General features: G+C 52.3%; 4 protein-coding genes across 4 annotated transcripts; 1 reads left to right on the top strand and 3 right to left on the bottom strand.

Moving 5' to 3' along the window:
- Nucleotides 1–270: 270 nt before the first annotated feature.
- Z517_01465 (uncharacterized protein) lies at nt 271–2,403 on the top strand (the record flags this gene model as incomplete). The annotated part of the gene is made up of 1 exon (XM_013434425.1): nt 271–2,403. The coding sequence occupies one exon, from the start codon at nt 271–273 to the stop codon at nt 2,401–2,403; it is 2,133 nt and encodes a 710-aa protein (XP_013289879.1).
- Nucleotides 2,404–3,273: 870 nt separating this feature from the next.
- Z517_01466 (uncharacterized protein) lies at nt 3,274–7,018 on the bottom strand (the record flags this gene model as incomplete). The annotated part of the gene is made up of 2 exons (XM_013434426.1): nt 3,274–6,833; nt 6,886–7,018. 2 exons carry the CDS (start codon nt 7,016–7,018, stop codon nt 3,274–3,276), a joined length of 3,693 nt encoding a protein of 1,230 aa, XP_013289880.1.
- A 2,201-nt stretch (nt 7,019–9,219) lies between these two features.
- On the bottom strand, nt 9,220–12,633 carry Z517_01467 (sodium/hydrogen antiporter; the record flags this gene model as incomplete). The annotated part of the gene is made up of 1 exon (XM_013434427.1): nt 9,220–12,633. One exon carries the CDS (start codon nt 12,631–12,633, stop codon nt 9,220–9,222), a length of 3,414 nt encoding a protein of 1,137 aa, XP_013289881.1.
- Nucleotides 12,634–14,867: 2,234 nt separating this feature from the next.
- Nucleotides 14,868–18,446, bottom strand: Z517_01468 (uncharacterized protein; the record flags this gene model as incomplete). The annotated part of the gene is made up of 3 exons (XM_013434428.1): nt 14,868–14,950; nt 15,002–18,310; nt 18,371–18,446. The coding sequence occupies 3 exons, from the start codon at nt 18,444–18,446 to the stop codon at nt 14,868–14,870; spliced, it is 3,468 nt and encodes a 1,155-aa protein (XP_013289882.1).
- Nucleotides 18,447–18,552: the final 106 nt, after the last annotated feature.

Consider the following 18,552-nt stretch of genomic DNA (forward strand, 5'->3'; position numbering starts at 1 on the left):
TTGAAGCTTCAATCATTTATCCTACCCAACCACAAACGCCACGCTCCTCCGCTCGCTGCCATTCCGTCATACCCACGTCCAGCATCATCCCCGTCTATTTCTTTTCGCTCCTTTTCTTTGCTCGTATCTGGATTCGTGGTTAGATCTGCCCTACTTGTACAGCGTTCAGTTTTGAATACCTCTCCTTTGTTGCTCCCTTTCGCATATCTACCACAAGTCCTCACCATGAGGTAAACCTGCCACGATCTTCTCGCCTCCCCTTCTTCGACCATGGCCGCCCTTCCTCAATTGGCTCGCAGCGGCCAGCGACACCTTCTGCTCCGCTCGCGCCCTGTTCCTACTCTCCATGCCTCTCCTCAATTGAAACCGATCCAACCGACGAGACTATGCCTACAATCCTCCAGGGCTCTGTCAACCCTGCGGATCGCCCAGTCGCCTTCTAGAAACACGAGTATCGGTCTATCGAAGCTCCCTTCCCGTCTCGTCTACCCTCCCACTGCGGGGACAGTGCGATACATTTCTACTAAAGAGCTCCCTAACAACAAGGGACCCTTCGTTCGCTTCTGTTACCGGATATTTGCATACACGGGCATCTTCATCGTCTTCTCCGGAACCTTGGTCCTCGCCTTTTTCCTCTACGATGCTTCCACATACCGAGAAGCACCCGAAACGGCCGGTGATATTGCTGTGTCGGAAGCAGCACTGTCACCCAGAAGAGGAGGGCCAAAGAACTTGCCCATCGCCGAGGTACTGGTCGATGACGAGGATTGCGAGCACATGCGAGAGCAAAAGGACAAGCCCAAACTGGTCGTCCTGGGCACGGGCTGGGGGAGCGTCGCCATGTTGAAAGAACTCCACCCCGGTGACTATCATGTTACTGTCGTGTCTCCCGACAACTACTTCCTGTTCACACCCATGTTGCCTTCTGCCACCGTGGGCACTCTGGAGTTGCGATCGCTGGTCGAGCCAGTCCGCAGGATTGTCAATCGATTGAGAGGGCATTTCTTAAGGGCTGAAGCTGTTGACGTCGACTTCGCTGAACGGTTGGTTGAAGTGGCCCAGGTCGACGCCGATGGTAATAGGCAGCATTTCTATCTTCCCTACGACAAGTTGATCATTGGAGTCGGCTCCACCACCAACCCTCATGGCGTCAAGGGCTTGGAAAACTGCAACTTCCTCAAGACCATAGAAGATGCGCGTCTGATCAAGAACAAGGTCCTCCGCAATCTCGAACTTGCCTGCCTGCCCACGACCTCTGACGAAGAAAGAAGGAGACTGCTCTCGTTCGTGATCAGTGGCGGTGGCCCAACGGGGGTCGAGTTCGCCGCCGAACTATACGACATGCTCAATGAGGACCTCTTGAAGTCGTTTCCACGGATCTTACGGAACGAAGTGTCGGTGCACGTCATTCAGTCGCGAGGCCACATCCTCAATACCTACGATGAAGCCTTGTCGGTCTACGCCGAGAAGAGGTTCGAACATGATCACGTCGAGGTCCTGACGAATTCGCGGGTCAAGGAAGTCAGGCCCGACCGAATCATCTTTTCCCAGATGGAGGATGGGAACCCGGTCACAAAAGAGCTCCCTATGGGATTCTGTTTATGGTCAACTGGTGTCGCGCAGACTGAATTGAGCCGCAAGATTGCCCAGAAGCTCGGCGACTTCCAGAACAACCGACACGCCCTCGAGACTGATACACATCTGCGACTCCAAGGCGCGCCACTGGGCGAGGTCTACGCCATCGGAGACTGCGCCACGGTCCAAAACAATGTCGCGGATCATCTCACTACCTTCATCCGTGGGATGGCGTTCGAGCAGGGTAAAGACCCGGAAAAAATGCACATCACCTTCCAAGATTGGCGCAGTGTCGCGCAAAAAGTGCGCAAGCGGTTTCCCCAGGCGGCCGGCCATCTCAAACGACTCGACAAGCTGTTTCAGGAATATGACAAGGATAAATCCGGCACATTAGATTTCGGCGAGCTGCACGAATTGCTTGTCCAGATTGATTCCAAACTCACCTCTCTTCCCGCAACGGCTCAACGTGCGAATCAACAAGGTCAGTATCTTGGTCGGAAATTCAATAAGATTGCCGCCGCCATCCCGGGCTTCAAGGCCAACGAGGTCGATTTTGGAGACCTCGACGAAGCCGTCTACAAGGCCTTTGAGTACCACCACATGGGTTCACTGGCTTACATTGGAAACGCCGCCATTTTTGATTTTGGCGGTCTGAATTTCAGCGGTGGGTTGATGGCCGTCTACTTATGGAGGAGCATCTATTTTGCACAAAGTGTCAGTTTCCGGACGAGGATGTTGTTGGCGATGGATTGGAGCAAGCGAGCACTCTTTGGACGAGGTGAGTCTAACATCGGCGGCTTAGTGACTACGATCGAGGGCGATGACTGACGAATGAGCAGACTTAGTAAGCTTCTGAGCGAATGAGCTGGAATATATGGTCTGAATGGCACCGTGCGAGACAAGCCGACACCTTTGATCCGCTGCACCTTGTGATTGTACATGCTACCGAAGCCGCAACATTCGTCTGCCCACTCGAATGGAGAGATTGAGTGTTTGGACAGAGTGACCGCCCCAAGCAGTCGGAATTCTGTACAGCATTGACGCCTGGGGAGGGTTACATACTAGCAGACCCCCTCGGATCGATTCTGAGGAGGCAATTGAAGGGCGCCGGACGTTCCTTTGCCGAACAAGGACTATAGACCACACAGCGGTCAACTTGACAGTGGACACCTAGAGGGAAAAAGGAAGAGGAATAGACCGACGAAGAACTGGAGAACAAGAACTGTTACTCTCCTTCCCGGAAGCTCCGATTGGAATGGAAGATGTTTTTGAAACGATAACGACCCACGGATCCAAAGCCTCTGTGAGTGTTGTGGTGGGGGGTGAGAGAAACAGAGAACAAGAAAAGACTAATCAGACGACGAATGGCACTTTTTTTTGTTATTATCCTTCGGTCTACCGAGTACATATCGCGCGATATTAGAGCATGGATGGGTATTTGTTCTTCCCTATCTGCCACAGCTCCAATTTGGCTCAGAGACAGTCGGGTCGGACCGATGTGGATGGGAACGGGTGGCGAGGGACGTGGTACCATGGCAAAAGACAGTACAGTATGTACCGAGTCGAGTCGAGTAACCTCCCGAATACGAAAGTTCATGATGGATGTGGTCGGCCCAGATCCTTCCTTGCTCGACCAGCGGACTTGGTTGCCATCCATGATGATTGCTTTGATGCTGAATCTCTTCCACTCCGCCATCTTCATTCTTTGTCCTCGGTGTCGTTGTCCATGTCGGTGTCCGTCTCCGTCTCCGATTCGGTGTAGGTGTTGGTGTCACTTTGGCTCTCGCTCTGACTTTCGCTTTCGCTTTCGCTTTCACCCTCGTCCTCAGCCACGCCACCCGCGCGAGCTTTATACGCAACATCCCGCTTCCCTGTCTCGCCCGTGACAGCTACCTCTCCGTCAAGCCTGGCGGCATCCTCAACTTCCCTAAAAATTCTCCTGTCAGCCTCCCACCGGTGGACCGCTGTGACGTCACAAGTCTGTGCCACGCGTGCCCCTACCGCCTCAACCCAGCTGACCATCTCGTCGTCCACCTTCCCGAACGCGGCGACGCCATGCCCGCTGTGGCCTCTGAGCGTCTTGGCGATGGACAGCCACTCCCTGACCCCGGTCCGGGTGATGAGCGTGTCACTCCCACCTTTGATCCGGGTGGCGAGTTCGACGACCCTCAAGATCTTCTTCCGCGCGGATTTGGTGCAGACGGGCGACAGGTAGTACGAGAATAGTCGTGTAAAGACCTGTGCGCGGCGGAACAAGTCCATATCGGCCTCCGTGCGCAGAGAGTTGAGAAGGAGGCCGAGAAAGCGCTCGATTTCATGGGCCTGAGCATTGACGTTCCCACCACCGCCACTTATCACTTGGTTAGAGCTCGCGCGAATGTCTGCATCGTCCATCTCCGGTTCCGTGAGGAAGGTCTCCTTCAGCCAGTAAGGGATAATATGTGGAACAGACCACTGAGGGCCACGAAGGAGGAAGGTGTTGGTCTTGCGGTAGAACGGGGACGACGGGTCGGCGACGACGGGGAGGAAGTGGATTGCTAGTTCTGCCACTATGGAGTGCACGGGAGCTGTTACGGTAGTCGTCGAGTTTGAGAAACCATTGCTTTTGACCGTCTCGTACAGTTCTCCCAGGAGGAGCCAGAGTTGCGTCTTCTCGTCGTAGGTGGACTGCTGGACAGCGTGGATGACATGTTGGAGAATCTGCAAGGCTTGAAGTCTGACTTCGGGCTCTGGAGAGACGAGACAACGGATCAGATTGGCTAGGCGCCCGCTTTGAACCTCGGATTCGAAGTCAGGTTTCGCCCAGCGATCGAGGCCACTTAGAGACGTTGGCAAGGCGGGTGGCGGCGGAAAGTTTTCAGCGATATCCAGGTTGCTGTGCTGCTGTTGCTCTGGGGTCAGTTCACTGTGTTCGGAAGCCTCAGGGTGTTTTGCATCCCCTTCCACAACATCTTCCTTGGGCAAAACAACGGGTCTCTTTCGCTGCTTCTCAAAGGCCTTTTCTAGTGCTTCTTTGCCCTTCTCGTTGCCATCACTCTGCCCCAACATCTCTTCCTTCAAGTGCATCATGACACGATAATTCTCGCCTGCCGAGTCAAGTGCAGAGAAAAACCTGGCAATCCATTCTGCAACATTCTTGATGGCTTTCTTTTCTGCCTTCTTCAACAAATGGACCCACTGCTCCGCCACGCAGCATGCGAGCAAGCTCAAAGGCTTCGGGTCGGACAAAAGCTGCTGAGCTTGTTCGAGTTGATCTAGATACTTGACGGGCCTCTGAACGGTGCGCGATATGCAGTTGTCCAGAAACTGATATGTGACTAGCTCCGGCTGCCATTTCTTTGTCGCGTTAAGGCTCAATATCAATGCTTCCGTAGTTCGAGCATCATCGTTCAATACTCCCTTGTCGATCAACACTCCTCCGAGGACAGGGAGAGTTTCTTTCGTGACGTCCGTGGGGGAGTCTTGGGCACCGTATCTGAGCAGCTGCACAATCAAGGACACCTCTTCTGACGCCGTCTTATGAAACCACTTTGTTGCTGGCGAGGTGTATGCAATCTGCACAAGGTGCGCTATCTGTGTCCCTAGGACATCCCTTGACGTGGTGTTCAGATCATCGGATTCTAGACGTTGGAGCCTTTTGCCTAAAGGAACACCAAAATCAAACTTTGAATTCGCGGTTATCGAGGGTAGAATGGCGTGGTATGAAGCTATGCATTCGAGGACCAAGGAGCGGACTTGCTCGTTTTCGTCTTGCAGCTTTTGAAGGGTGGTAACGACATCGGGCAGGGGTGGGATACGCTCGACAAATAGACTTGTCAGTTTGCGGGATGCTTGCTGCCATAAATGGGACTGCGCCGATGCCTTGTCAAAGAGTTTCAAGACTGAATCAAGCTTCTCGAAAGCCACTGTCAACAATCGCGCTGCCGAAATGGTCATGATATCTTCGTTTATCCGAAGGCACTTTCCGATCGCGGCTCGATCGAATGGGCGTGGGAGGATACTTTCAATGACAACCGACAAAGGAGGCGGAGTCCGTGGCAGCTTTTCGTCCCAACCACAGTTGGGAGGCACGGGCAGCTGAACCACGGAGAACAGGAAGGCGAACTGTCCGCGCCATTTGGGGTCATCTCCTGGTGGGACAAGGAATTTCTGTTTCTTTGTAAAATAGTCGGCCACAAGTTCAGGGGCAGCCTTGAATATTGCTACGATCAGGTCAGCCTGTTGGACGTCGCTTTCGGGTCTCAAATTCTGAATGAAGGCAGAGATTGCCGCGTTCTTGATTGGGATTCTCTCCGAGTAATCGTCAAAGTAGAAGGGAGAGTCCAGTCCCAGATCGATCATGTTCTCATCTTGTTCCGAAACTTCGGGATTTGAACCGGTCGGGTACCACCCGGATTGGCCAAGTAACACCCCCTTCGATGTTGTGCAGACCTGCATCAGCAGCTGTTGAAGAGCATCTCGAACTTCCACTGAAGGGTCGCCAGTTTCGCTGGTGGCGTAGTCATACAGCTTGGCGAGCGCTGACAAGACACCAGAATTGAAACTTCGAACCTTGATCTGCCGGCTCAGGGTACCATCGCCAATAACTGACGTCTCCAAGCTCTTCAGGGTTTTTGTGACAATACCCATAGGCAAGCTGGACAAGTTGCGCACTGCCAATAAGATCGTCTTGCCATGTGTAATGAACTCGGCTTTGGAGGCGGAGTCGAGGTACTTTAGATTTGCCAGGACGAACTCCAAAGCCGCCTGATATGCAGTTATCGTGGCTCCCTGCGCCATTGTTGCCGGCGTCTGGCTGAGAATACCATCAAGCCGCCGGTATAGCAAATCGCGTCGACTGAAGACATTGGTTGCAAGCACGCCGCCATCGAAGCTGATGATCTCTGTCAAGAGCTGTAAACTCGGTATGATGAGATGTTCCTTGGATCTCGGTGACGATAACGCTCGGTCGAATATCCGTAATTGATCTCGTTTGAGGAGACTGTGGCACAGGGAGATTCCGAAATCGCGGAAGTCGACATGGCTGGAGATCGTCTCGAAGAATCGTGTAAGCAACCGAGGAATGGCGGCGAGAACGACTTCAGCGTTGGCCTGACTCGCATTGTGCCACGCAGACAAGAGATCGGGGAAGTCGACTTGATCATGGGAGGCCGAGGATTGCTCGTCGCAGTACTTCTTCAAGATCTTGAAATGCTGGATCCGATCCGGGACATCTTCGTTGGTGAGGTTAGACAGAAAGTCTGTAAATCGGTCGACAGCTGCGCTTGTTAACTGATCGGGCCTCTCGAACTCGTGTCACTCTGAAAATACCTGCTTTAATGTCCTCTGGAGATGAAGACGGCGAAAATTGTAGAATTTGGTGAAGTTGACCTGGGCTGGTGATGGTAGCGGCTTCGACTTTTCTCCTCTTTCGCGATCTCTCTTCACTGATTCCCACCGACATGACACAAAGACCACTTCGTACCTGGAAATTCCGGTCTTTTCTATGTACTATTGCTCCGGTGGGAGGCACCGTTTACATTTGAAAATTATGGAAGAATGTCACGGGCGGTCACGTGGTAATTATCCTGGTGTGAAGCTCAAATCTTGCCGCTCTACCATTCTGTTGGTGCTGGCGCTGGTGGTGGTGCTGGTGCCTCATAAAGCAGCGACACAGCTGTAGATACTGCTTTAACAGCTGTTGTTCCCTTCTGCAACAGAGAATTTGCGATACCATTGTGCTCGGTCCTGCTCAATGTGCACCAAGAGGCTCATCAGCTGGATTCGAGGCCACATTATCGACAGTCCGAACTCGGTTGCAGATCTTGATGCCTTGGAGCTCACGCTCCCCTTTCTTTCCCAAATTCCATGTAATGAGGTCCATCACTGGTATAGTTCCAACACACTCTGGCGAAGCGGCAAAGCCGAGGTCGAAGAGGTTCAATAAGATTAATATCAAGCATGCTAGTGAGAACGGATTACTGTCTTTCATTCAAGCCAACCTATACGGAAAGGAGGAGTTCGAAAGAATAGTACCAGGGCAATGAGGAGTACCAACCTCAGCCATCACGGAGGACCGAGATAGCGTAAGTGTCTTTGATTCAAAGTGATTTGTATCCATGCAATCCCAGCAGTGTTGAGATTCAAGATTGAGTGTTATCAAGCCATGGCAAAATGAAGTTCAGCAATCAATCTCCCCTGAGCTCTACAGGCATGATCATGTCCTATCAGACATCGGATCCAGTCTTGGAATGGCAAGGATTGGACGTAGGAAGGACGTCCAACTTCAGAATGTGATTGTTTCTTTGACTCTGCTGTCATGCTCCGACTTGTTACTGGCTACCAAAGTGAATCCCGCGCCTTTTTACCACGTGCTAGGCGCTTTCTTTATTGTTCCTTTCTCAGCAGACAAGGCGGTCTTATCCATGTCGCTGTTGGGTGCAACTCCCTTGTGTCTCTGTCCATCATTGGTGGGTGCGGTTCCCTCTTGGTCTCGTAGTGTCAGGCAATGTCTGGACTTCTAGCCAGGCTGTGCGAAAAAGAAGACGTGAATTGATGATTCGTGACACCTGCCTCTGTGAAATGGAGATAAAAGATGCGACCATCCATGGGTTCGATGCACATAATAGCCATGATCAAAAAGGGAAGAGGAGGTCGAAAGGCATTATTCTACACAGTCACGTGATGTTCTGGTACAGAGCTTCAACCTATTTTAGTACCAAGAATGCGGAACTTAACTGTGCGAGTGGCTGATATATACGAGGTAGCCTTTGCTTTCTGTCCACCGCAACCAAGACACCCACACATTTACCCTAGAACAGAACCTATACCCTCTCTCAAATTCCCCTCTACAAACAATTATGCACCTTCAACACCCAAAAACAAACAAATGAGTTTGATGTTCAAGAAAGCAGCAAAAACAAATAGTTATACAGGTCGTGCCCGGACTCTTCGAGGTTGAATTAGTCATGATCGATTAAATAGTTGAAAGGAGTCGATAACTTACCGAACCGGGGTTAGCGGAATGCTCTGGAGATCAGAATCCGCTGTGCTAACCTCTACACTACACAACCATTTTGGAGTCAAACGTGTGACTGAAATGTGCCAAATTTGTGGTATTATAAAATATACTCGTAGAAAAAAAGAGTTGGAGGGTGGGGGCGCATTTCGGTGGCAAAGTCGTGGGGGGTTATAGTTACTACTAGCTTGAGTGATCATCCTGCGCTGTGAATGGCTGTTTGCCCCGAGGCCGATAAGAGGCTACCTCTGGCTGGGAAAAGTGGTGCCAGAGGACAGTGGTGCCTAAACTATCCCTTATAGTGTTGGACAGAAAGGATGGCCTGTTCAACATCGTCATGTTGTCCCTCCCACAACGGTGCCTAATCTATGCGCAACAAAATAGTGCTGTGTGTTGGACCGAAGGGACGGCGCCTGTGCAACATCATCATGTTGTCTACACTGCAAAGGCGGGTATGGATGCGACAAGGTGTTAAAAGGTCATATACATTTTCTATGTGACACTTTCGTAGCTCATTGCAAAAGATGTTACAGACCCCCCAAAAGGTCACCAAGAAAGACAACAGCCACATTACCAACTTGACCATGACATCCATCATCACCACCATCATACACTATCTTTCCAAAATGGCGACAAAGAAGATCTGATCAACCTCTTTTCTTCATCATGCCTCTTATTTTCCTTGCGGCGCCAACAATAGGATCGCCGGCATAGATGTCGTAGGGATCCTTCTTCTCTCGGCCGCTCTCGCCACCCCATTGAATGCGTGCCTTAGGTTGAGTTGAAGACGAGGACGCTTCCTGGGTAGGTTCTGGCACAGCGGCTTCGGTTCGACGGGGTTCGTCTTCGTCGCCCTCGCTGCTTGAATCTTCGTCCCCGTCACCCAGACCCAATGCAGCCATTCGACGCCTCTTTTCCGCAGCTGTTTCTCCTTCCTCGTCGTTCTCTTCTTCTTCTTCAGACCGGATTCTCGCCAGGTGTCTTCTGCGCAAGTCTGCGGCTGTCTGGCCTTTGCCGTGCTTCGCTAGACTCGATCTCACATTGTGGGTTGGAATTTCTCCCTCATCCTCTTCCTCGTCTTCTTCGTCCTCCTCACTCTCTTCGCTCAGCGTCGGGTTCCGTTCACGAGTAGCCAGGCGGTCGGGTCTTGGACGACGTTGGGGGCTGAAATAATCGTCGGCTTCTTGCTCACTTGCGGTTCTTCTGCCAGCATCTGGACGGCGAACAGTCGATGCACCGCCGAGATTTGGCTCGGTCCGGCCACGCGTTGGGCTCTCCTCAGAGGGAGTTAGCTTACCAAGCCCTCCTCTTTCCATTTTCGCGGCCCTTCGGACTTCTCGTTTGATATCTTCTGTGGCATCACTGCGTTCGACTTCTCGAATCTTGCTTTTGGGGTCCAGCTGTTGCATCTGCTTGATAAAGTCCCTTGTCGACAGTCGGCGGCCTGATCCTAATGCGATAGTTCCGGGGGCATCTCGCGCTTTCTTTTGCAACCCAGTCAAGCCGTATTGGTCGGCCTTGGAGATTGTCATTCTCAAGCCGTCGTCGTCAGAGGATGCATCGCTAATGCGTCTCCTGAAATCTCGCTTCTTGACGACTTCCTCCTTGGGTTGGTCTAAGGTTACTGATGGCGCAGGGGCATCGACGCTGGGACCTGCAGGATCTACAGGCCCTGCTGCAGGACCAGTTTGTCGGCCCAAACCTACCCATGTGCTCATCCGACGTAGACCATCCCGCACTTGCTGTTCCCTCGACTTGTCGCCGCCAGGCCCGCTGCTTTCGCTAGGAATGTTATACGTCTTGATGACTTCGCCATCCTCGTCTTCGACGATAACTGTGTTACCAAACTGGTAAGCATGGGCTGGGCCTCGCTTGCGTTCGCCCTGCTTGGAGCTTGAAGGTTCTGCCTCTCCCTCCTTCCGTCTGCCGAAGCCTTTCCACTGATCAAATCTCTGACGCATACTTTTGGGCATGACAGCTTGTTCCATCTCTTCCTCCATCTCCTCCCCTTCGTTTCTGGGGTGTGGCTCGTGTTTGTGTTTTGCAAATTTCCCGGAATCGTCTTTCGCCAACCGATTTCGGGCCCTTTCAATGGCATCCGCTTTTTCATCCGGGGACATGTGACTGGCATCAATCGTGTCTATCACATTTCCTTCCTCGTCCTCAACCACAATATCGTCACCTTCCTCATATGCCTCGACGTCTGCAGGGGTATCTGGAGGTGGCGGAGACCGTGTACGGCGGGCGCGTGCTCTCTCTGGCTCAGCTTCCTGCGCACGCCGCTCTGGGGACGGTGTTGCTGATCCGACTTCAACGCGCTCTGGACGACTTTGTGGCGAAGGTTCGCCGGACTTGTCGAACAATGTGTCCGAGCCGGATTCTTGTTGCACGAGGATGGGTTCACTGAGTCTTGACGGAGCAATGGCGCTCTGACTGACAGGTCCTCCCAGGCGCTCTTCCAGAGCCCTATCCCGCTTTCTCCGCCTCCGTGCTCTGCCATGACTCGAAGATCTAGAGGCTGGCCTCTTCTCATATTCGTCTTCGCGCTGTCGTCTGAGATGGAGCTTGGGGATTCCGATTGGTGGTAATTCTCCAGGCGGGATCTCCAACTTCTCATCAACGTCCAATTCTGAGCTTTCCCTGCGCGACATGGACCGCGACTGAGACGTGATTCTGGGAAGCCTTTGCATCCATGCCGGGCCTTTTTCGTTATCTTGAGTGTAAGACAGAGTGATCGTCAGAGTATTGATCCGTTTGCCCAAAGTGAACACGGCGATTGATGAGCCATGAACGAGAATGGATGAGATGACCAAGAACGTGACCAGGGGCCATAAGAGGTATATCAGCTCAAATTCTTCGCTTCCTTCAGGGAGTTTGGCCAAAGGTGTTGTTCCATCTGTCTCCAGCTCCGCACGGGCGAGAATTGCTGCAAAGATGGCGCCGACGCCGATGGGCCCAAAATGGCCCGCAAACAAAGCCTCCCGCCAAGTTTTGACGTCGGGTATCAGCGGTTTGAGAGCCAGCATTGCAGGTATCCGACGGAAGAAAATGACCATGATTGAAATGACAACAAGCCTCCATGGAACGAGACCGTGTGCATGCGCATTATACTGGTCCCAGGGGATGATGGTCCCAAAGTAAACAAAGTAGGCCAGGTTGAGAAGCAGATCGATGACGTTGGACACATGGGACTCTTCGGTTTTCTCGGTAAACCAACCATCGTTCGAAAACCCAACTCCGGCGGCAAATCCAATAAGAAGGTCGTCCATTCCCAACAAACTCCCTGAGCCGGCGCAGAACAAGGCCAGGACGAAGTAGAACACAAGAAAACTTTCCCGATCAATCAAGCCTTTCCGCTCGGCGAATTTGATGGCGTGGCGGCCGATGTACCCGACCATGACGCCGTAGAAGGCGCCAAAGATACACTCGTAGAGGATCGTGAAACATGTCCAGTGAAAGATTACCTCTCTGGCTCGCAGGTGGTACCTAACCAAGTAGAGAGACAGATAGATGAACGGGAAAGCCATCCCGTCGTTGCAACCAGATTCGGCAGACAGGACATCTCGAAGATGTTTGGGAACTCGTTTCGCAAACTTGCCCTTTCCCACGACCGAGGAAGCCAAGACGGGATCGGTGGCGGTAACGCAGGCGGCAACGACCAGAGACTCTAGCCAGCTGAGAGGGACAATCATCCACCAGATGAAGAGACTGGTAATCAGCCACCCAAAGGTCATAACTGGGACCAGGAGGAACACAACCGACTTCCAATGTCTTTCCATGTACGCCTTGGGCAACTCGACACCGACTGCGAAACACTGAACGACCAGGACGATACGGGAGAATTCGAGGGTAATCTGATCCGTGTTACCCCAGGTCAGAGGGTTGATGAGATTTGCGGCATGGGGACCGAATATGACACCGCATATTGTCGCAACGGTTGCTTCGCCAATGTACAATTTTTCCTTGATGAAGAGCGAACAGAGCATGAAAATGCTGGTGAACCCGCCGAGGATGATGTACACCAGATGCGGCTTGTCTATGGCGAGCTGGTGCCACGCCATCTGGCACAGATGTCGTGGAACCTAGGAGTCGTGCAAGGGTGTAAGAGCCTTTTAGCAGCAGGTGTGGTTTGAAAATGAGGAATTGTAGCCAATATTGGTTGCACCAAGTCACAGATTCCTCCCGTGTGTTCTAGAGTATAGACAGATATTGATTTATATCGACAAAAGAAAGTTATATCGCCTCTATCCCCAGTCGCTTCCTTCTCTTTGCTGAAGATCGTGATGCAGAACCCGCCGCATTCAGAGAGCGTCTGCCAACATATGTGTCGTCGAGGAGAGGAACAGATGGGGGTCTATCTCGAAACAAATTGGTCTACCCGGCCGCGGCGGAGGAAGGGCGTCTATAGTGAGTGTAGAGAATCCAGATCGCAGAAGTGCAGCAGGGTGGTAGATGAATGAAAGGATCGAGGGGTAGGACGGAGAATCCGGTCCAAGGGGGCTGTTATATGTACCGTGCTGGGATCTGGTGCTGAGATAGAATTGGGTGGGGAGGGGAAAGCTTCAGTTAAATGAAGCGTCCTTTCGAAGAAGTCTGGGCAACAATAATGATGAGCTTATGCTGTGGCAATTGAGGAAAAAGTACACTCAGCAAGAAGCGGTCTTGGGTACTGGGAAGATCTGAGGTGACAAAGAAGGACTGAGCACCGTGATTGACGTGAGGAGTGGATGTCTTTTTTTTTGGAGGGCAGCACTAATAAGGCGCCGAGCCTTGTCGAAGAAGATTCGGGGTCTTGGGCTTAGCTTCGAGGGCTTGGGGGCGGGGGCGTGGGCATGGCCCTGCGGCATAGTAACTACCCGGATATAATGAGAACGGTGTACGCAGCTCCCTTTGTGGAGCCAGTTGACCACCCACGCAGTTGAACGCAGGCAATCAGTTGCCCGAGTATTGGCGCCTGGACCAACCACAAACCTTTGCCATGCCCATGCCACGCCTGTTTATCGGACACTCGGCTTCATCCCTGGGAATACGAGGACCACGGGTCATCTCTGGGTCAGTGGCCAAGGCCGCTAAATTTATCCCTTCACCTTCTTCATGGCTCTCTCATCAGCCTGAGAAGGCAGACAGACCGCAACCAAGTACCGACTCAGAGTATCGTCTTATCCCGCTTATCTTCGGTGCCCTCAACTCCTCTCACCCTTCTAAGCCACTCGGAATCCACACGAGAGAGCGGGATGTTGTCTCTATCACATCGCTTCATGGTTGGTCAATGGCTGGTGATGGGCTCCAAGCGTGCTCGAATCAAGAAGAACAGGCACTCTTGGCTATCTGAAATCACGACCCTCCCCAATCCACTATTCCCGCTGTAGGTCAGTTCTGACCGCTGGCCAGACTGACCGACTTGACCGCGGAAGGACTAATCGTATTCCTCGAGGCTGTATCCCCTCAAACTCTCGCCCCGTTATTGGTACTTTGGTGGTCGCTTCGATTCACCTTTCGGTACCCCAGGCCAACATGTGACAGCAGTACTGACTTATCGTCCACTCATGGTCGAAGACGATCCACCAATACTGCATATCAATGCACGCACGGGAAAAAGGAAAGGGAAGGGGGAAAAAAAGAAAATAAAACAAGAACAGGTTTGCTGCCCACTCCAAGGCATGACTTTGTCCCGCAGATACGAGTAGGACAGAAAGGAAAGAAGCCATCAACTTTGGCCATATACACGCAGCTTATCGGGCCGCAGTCCTGATTGTCATTACTCTTATCCCACGCGCAATTTGCAAGCTGGGTACTGCTCGACTCAGAGATTCTTCCTCACACAGCGAATCAAGCTAGCCAAATGATAAGCCATCCAACTCACTGTTCGCCATAAAGATGAGCCTCGTGTCGGTCGCCTTCGACCTTTGTGCTTTTTGTCCATCGACATCTTCCCTCCCGGCGTACAATTACATTCTTCGATTGCGTTGATCATTAGCGGTCAATCCGCCCAACGAGAGAAATTTCGAGTCCTTCCCTCCCGTGATCAAGTCCCGTATGTACTCCTCGTGAAATCCCGCACTTTTTGGTATGTCCTTGAGCCAGAACTGGCTCGTATCTGCAAACTTTTCGTGTAACAGGTTCGTTTCTCTGGGGTATATTGTGATCATATGTCCTGATAATTCATATCGACTGGCGTCGTCAAGATTAAAACAATTGTCTCAATCAAACCTGCATCCGTCGTGATTTCGACAAAGAAGGATAGATTATATTGGTCAAGATGACCTCAAGATTGCAGTCTGACCTCTGTTGGTGATTACGAGCTGGAAACTGAAGCTAATGCTCGCTCTTTGATATGCCCTGCCTGGGTCTCAAGTGACCGCGCCATGAGCTTGAAGACTGTAATACAGGATTAGCACGATTTGCTCCCACACATGGATATTGACTTACCGGGCCACACGGAATCCCTTCCCAGTATGTATGCTGTCAGCGTTAGGATTCTGCTGCCGTAACCTCCTTCTCGAGCGTCGGAAAGATCAAATCCACCCTGAGTTTCGACCTTGCTCTCAGCGCTCGTCAGGATTTCGTCGATTTTCTGGATCAGTGTCCGATCTTCATCTTCGAGGAGGATTATACCTGGTACCTCGACCAGATTCATCTCGTCCCGCCCAATGACGCCTAGGTATTTGCCAACCCGTTCTTGGACAGTTGCGATCCACTCTGCCAACACTTGCGCGCAGTCGAATGCACACATAGCCGACTGTGTTGGTAGCTCTCGAGAGGTATGTTCAGCAAAACTCAGACCGAGTTTGTCTGACATGGCCAAAGAATCGGCGGCATAGAATGCAGCCTTCCGAAGATGTCGCTCACGCCGAGATGGCTGGGATTTCCTACCATTCTCGTGTTCTACCGCTTCCAGTTTCACGCCTTCTTCCACAGGGGTCGGGATTTGCTCTTGATTCTTGCTCTCCGGCTTCTGAGACGGAGGATTGGTGGTTTGGTCCGCTTTTCCCGTGTCCTGGCTCGGAACCGCTTCTGAGCCCTTGGCCAGTTCTTCCGACATAGCATCGTAGTCCCGTTGCCAGAACGCTTCCTTGGACCTGCCGAAATTGACAAACAGCCGGATGTAAGCGAGATCCAGTAACGGAACGCAGTCCGCCGACAAGGGGCCATCTCCAAAAGGATTGGGTCGTTCGATGCTATGCTTTGGGTTGCTCGCCCATGCCGCTTCCCAGGCAGTGAGTGCTGGTTCGATGTGTGCATGCATCTGCTCCGTCTCGCTTGCGGTCCATTGACGTCCCAAGTGTCGCTGCCGTGTCTCCCAGATGTAATTATGTAGAGCGTTGATCAGGATCAAGCAACCGAATGTGCTCGGCGCGAGCTCTGGTTCGCTAGTAAGCCCGAGCGGATTCACGTTGCTGTTCCGCCGACGTTGTCTGTGCGCGGACATAAGTAGATGTGTCAACGAGGCGGCGAAGGTAAGAGCTCCCGTTTCCGCGCCAGGTCCCCCCAGGTGGCGCCATGTTTGCGCAGACTCAGCTGACCAAAGTTCTTCCGCACAGGGCAGATTCAATCGGATCTCGGAATTGGTGAGTGCGGGGGGATGATTGTAAGCCGTCACAAGCATGCTCGAAAGGATGAACACCACATACAAAGTTCGCTTGCGTTCTTCCATGATTTTCCACTCCAACCAGTCAGAATCGTCAAACTCGCTGGCCATCGAGCCCCAGCCATGGTTTGGCATTCCACCCATCTGGACGTTGGCATTGATGCTTGCTCCGCTGTAGCTCTGCGGAGGCTTTGCAAGCTCGGCTCCGCGAGCTAGACTAACCAGGGCGGCACAATGGTTACTTGCCAGCTCAGCTGCCGTTTTATCGCCACAATTATGGCCATAAATCACGTTCAGAAGCATCGCCTGAACCAACCAGAGTGGCGTGTCTTCTCGCTCAGCAGAGTGTCGAGGTCCAAATTGGGTTTTGGTCAGGTTGGCTTTGCGCCTTTCTTCAAGATAGCTGCTGATCAGACGCTTGGCACACTCGAAAAGTTCTCTAGATTGAGGTACCTCGTGTTCGTAGAGGGCACCAATAGCAGCAATTGCTAGGATCAAGCAACTGCCTCCGCCGGCCACCGAAGCCTGGCCAAACTGAGAATGGCCAGACACTAGCCTGATTGGAGTTGTGTAGTCTGGCGACGCAAAGTTGAGGGTCGGAATATGTAGAAAGGGAAGGTGCGGATGGAAGTATTTGATATACGCAGAAACATATCGCTGTAGATCATGTGTGCTGGGAAAAGTGCTGGCGTTAAACCCTTTCGTGCGTGTATTTGAGCCTGGAGACAGCGGTGAACTGATTGCTGGTTGGGAGTACTTTCGTTGTCCAAAGCCTACATTCTGAGAAAGTCCGGCGATCAAAACATTCCGAATGTGATCGCTGACCAAGTCTGTAGACGCGGTTGTGGTCGAGCTTTGACGGAGACTGCTGTCCATTGAGGTAGTGGAAGTGGCAGAGCCAGGACCATCTCCAGCGAAGGAGAGCTGGTAACTAGTAAATCGGGGGTTCGAGTGTACGGCAGAAGCGTCCACAGAGACAAAATCTGGCGGAGTAGGAAGATTGATATCCATAGCAGTTGCTTGACCCAGTAAGGATTTTGGCGACACTGTCCCCATGGGGGCGTTGACAACGTCATTAAAGTTGGACAACATTTCGATGCTCATCGGACTGTTTAACAGTGGCACGTGGGCCGCAAGAGTGGTGGACCACATACTACCTGCGGTCACTGAAGCATGTTGCATTGCTGCCATATTCGATTCACCGTTCAGCTCATGTAAAGGTGCCGGACTGCCAGTGCTCATGGCCGAGGGTGAAGAGTCATCAATGGCGTTCTCATTGGCCTGAGTAAAGGACATCTGATTCTCAAAGCCCAAGGTCATCCAGTCGAAATTCGAATCGTCGTCAGCCATGGCTTGAGAAGCTGTCATCCCAGGGAACATTTGGTGGAAATGTGAAATGGACGAGTCAACACCCAGCCCTTGCAAGTTGGTCATATGCAGAGCGTGAGGATTGATGGTATTTCCCTGGTCGGAGTCGAAATCATTTCCAAACTCGGCACCGAATCCTCCGTAGGGAGGCGCCGTGCGGAGGCCGCCTGAGATATCAGAAGGCAGTCCAACAGTCTCCAACTTTGGAAGATTCAAGGCGTACTGATGACCGTTTGCACCGCGGACTTGATATGCGTGAATGTTTGAGATGGCCGACATGCTGTTGTGGTGGCTATGACCGCCGCTCAAAGGTTGGCGACCGAAGTTACCAACAGATTCGGACATCATACTCAGCGTCCGGGTGGCAGAATCAACATGACTGACCGTGTTGGCTCTTGGTCTCATGGCTGTCGTATTGCTCGTGGTGGAGTTTTTGCGAACACGACCACTGGCAACTCCTGCAACACTTTCCCTACGTCCAGACCGAGGGCGTGCTGATGGTGTGGTGGAGGAATGGAGTTTCTGCTGATGTCGGAGTAATAGATCACGCCTAGCAAAGCAGCGAGTACATTCAGGACACGCAAAGGGCTTTTCCTTCGTGTGTGATCGCTCATGCCGTTTCAGATGCTCTAGGCGAGCAAAGGATCGCATACAGGTCAAGCACACATGAGGCCGGGGCTTATCTGTCTTTGGAGGAGGAAAAGCCGAAGTCGGCATAATAGTTTTGGATACAGCGGGTATCTTGGTCGATGCAGCCTTGTTGCTGGCTGGTGTCTCGTTCGCTGAGAGGCGGGAATGAGTCTCAGGCACAGAAGGTCGAGCCATTGGCTGGAAAGACATACCAGTTTCTGAGGCAGCTAGTGCGGTCTCACATGAAGGTCCCTCTGCAGAAGCTGCCTCGGGCGAGGCCACGTCCATGGTGTCGACGGGCGAAGTGTTAACCTCCTCCGCCATCTGGTTTCAGTTTCTGTTGCGTTTGCGCACTCTTTGCGCGCTGAGTACTTGGCCCAAAAACTCCAAGTTC

This window comes from Fonsecaea pedrosoi, assembly GCF_000835455.1.
Source record: "Fonsecaea pedrosoi CBS 271.37 unplaced genomic scaffold supercont1.1, whole genome shotgun sequence".
Classification (NCBI taxonomy): Eukaryota; Fungi; Ascomycota; class Eurotiomycetes; order Chaetothyriales; family Herpotrichiellaceae; genus Fonsecaea; species Fonsecaea pedrosoi.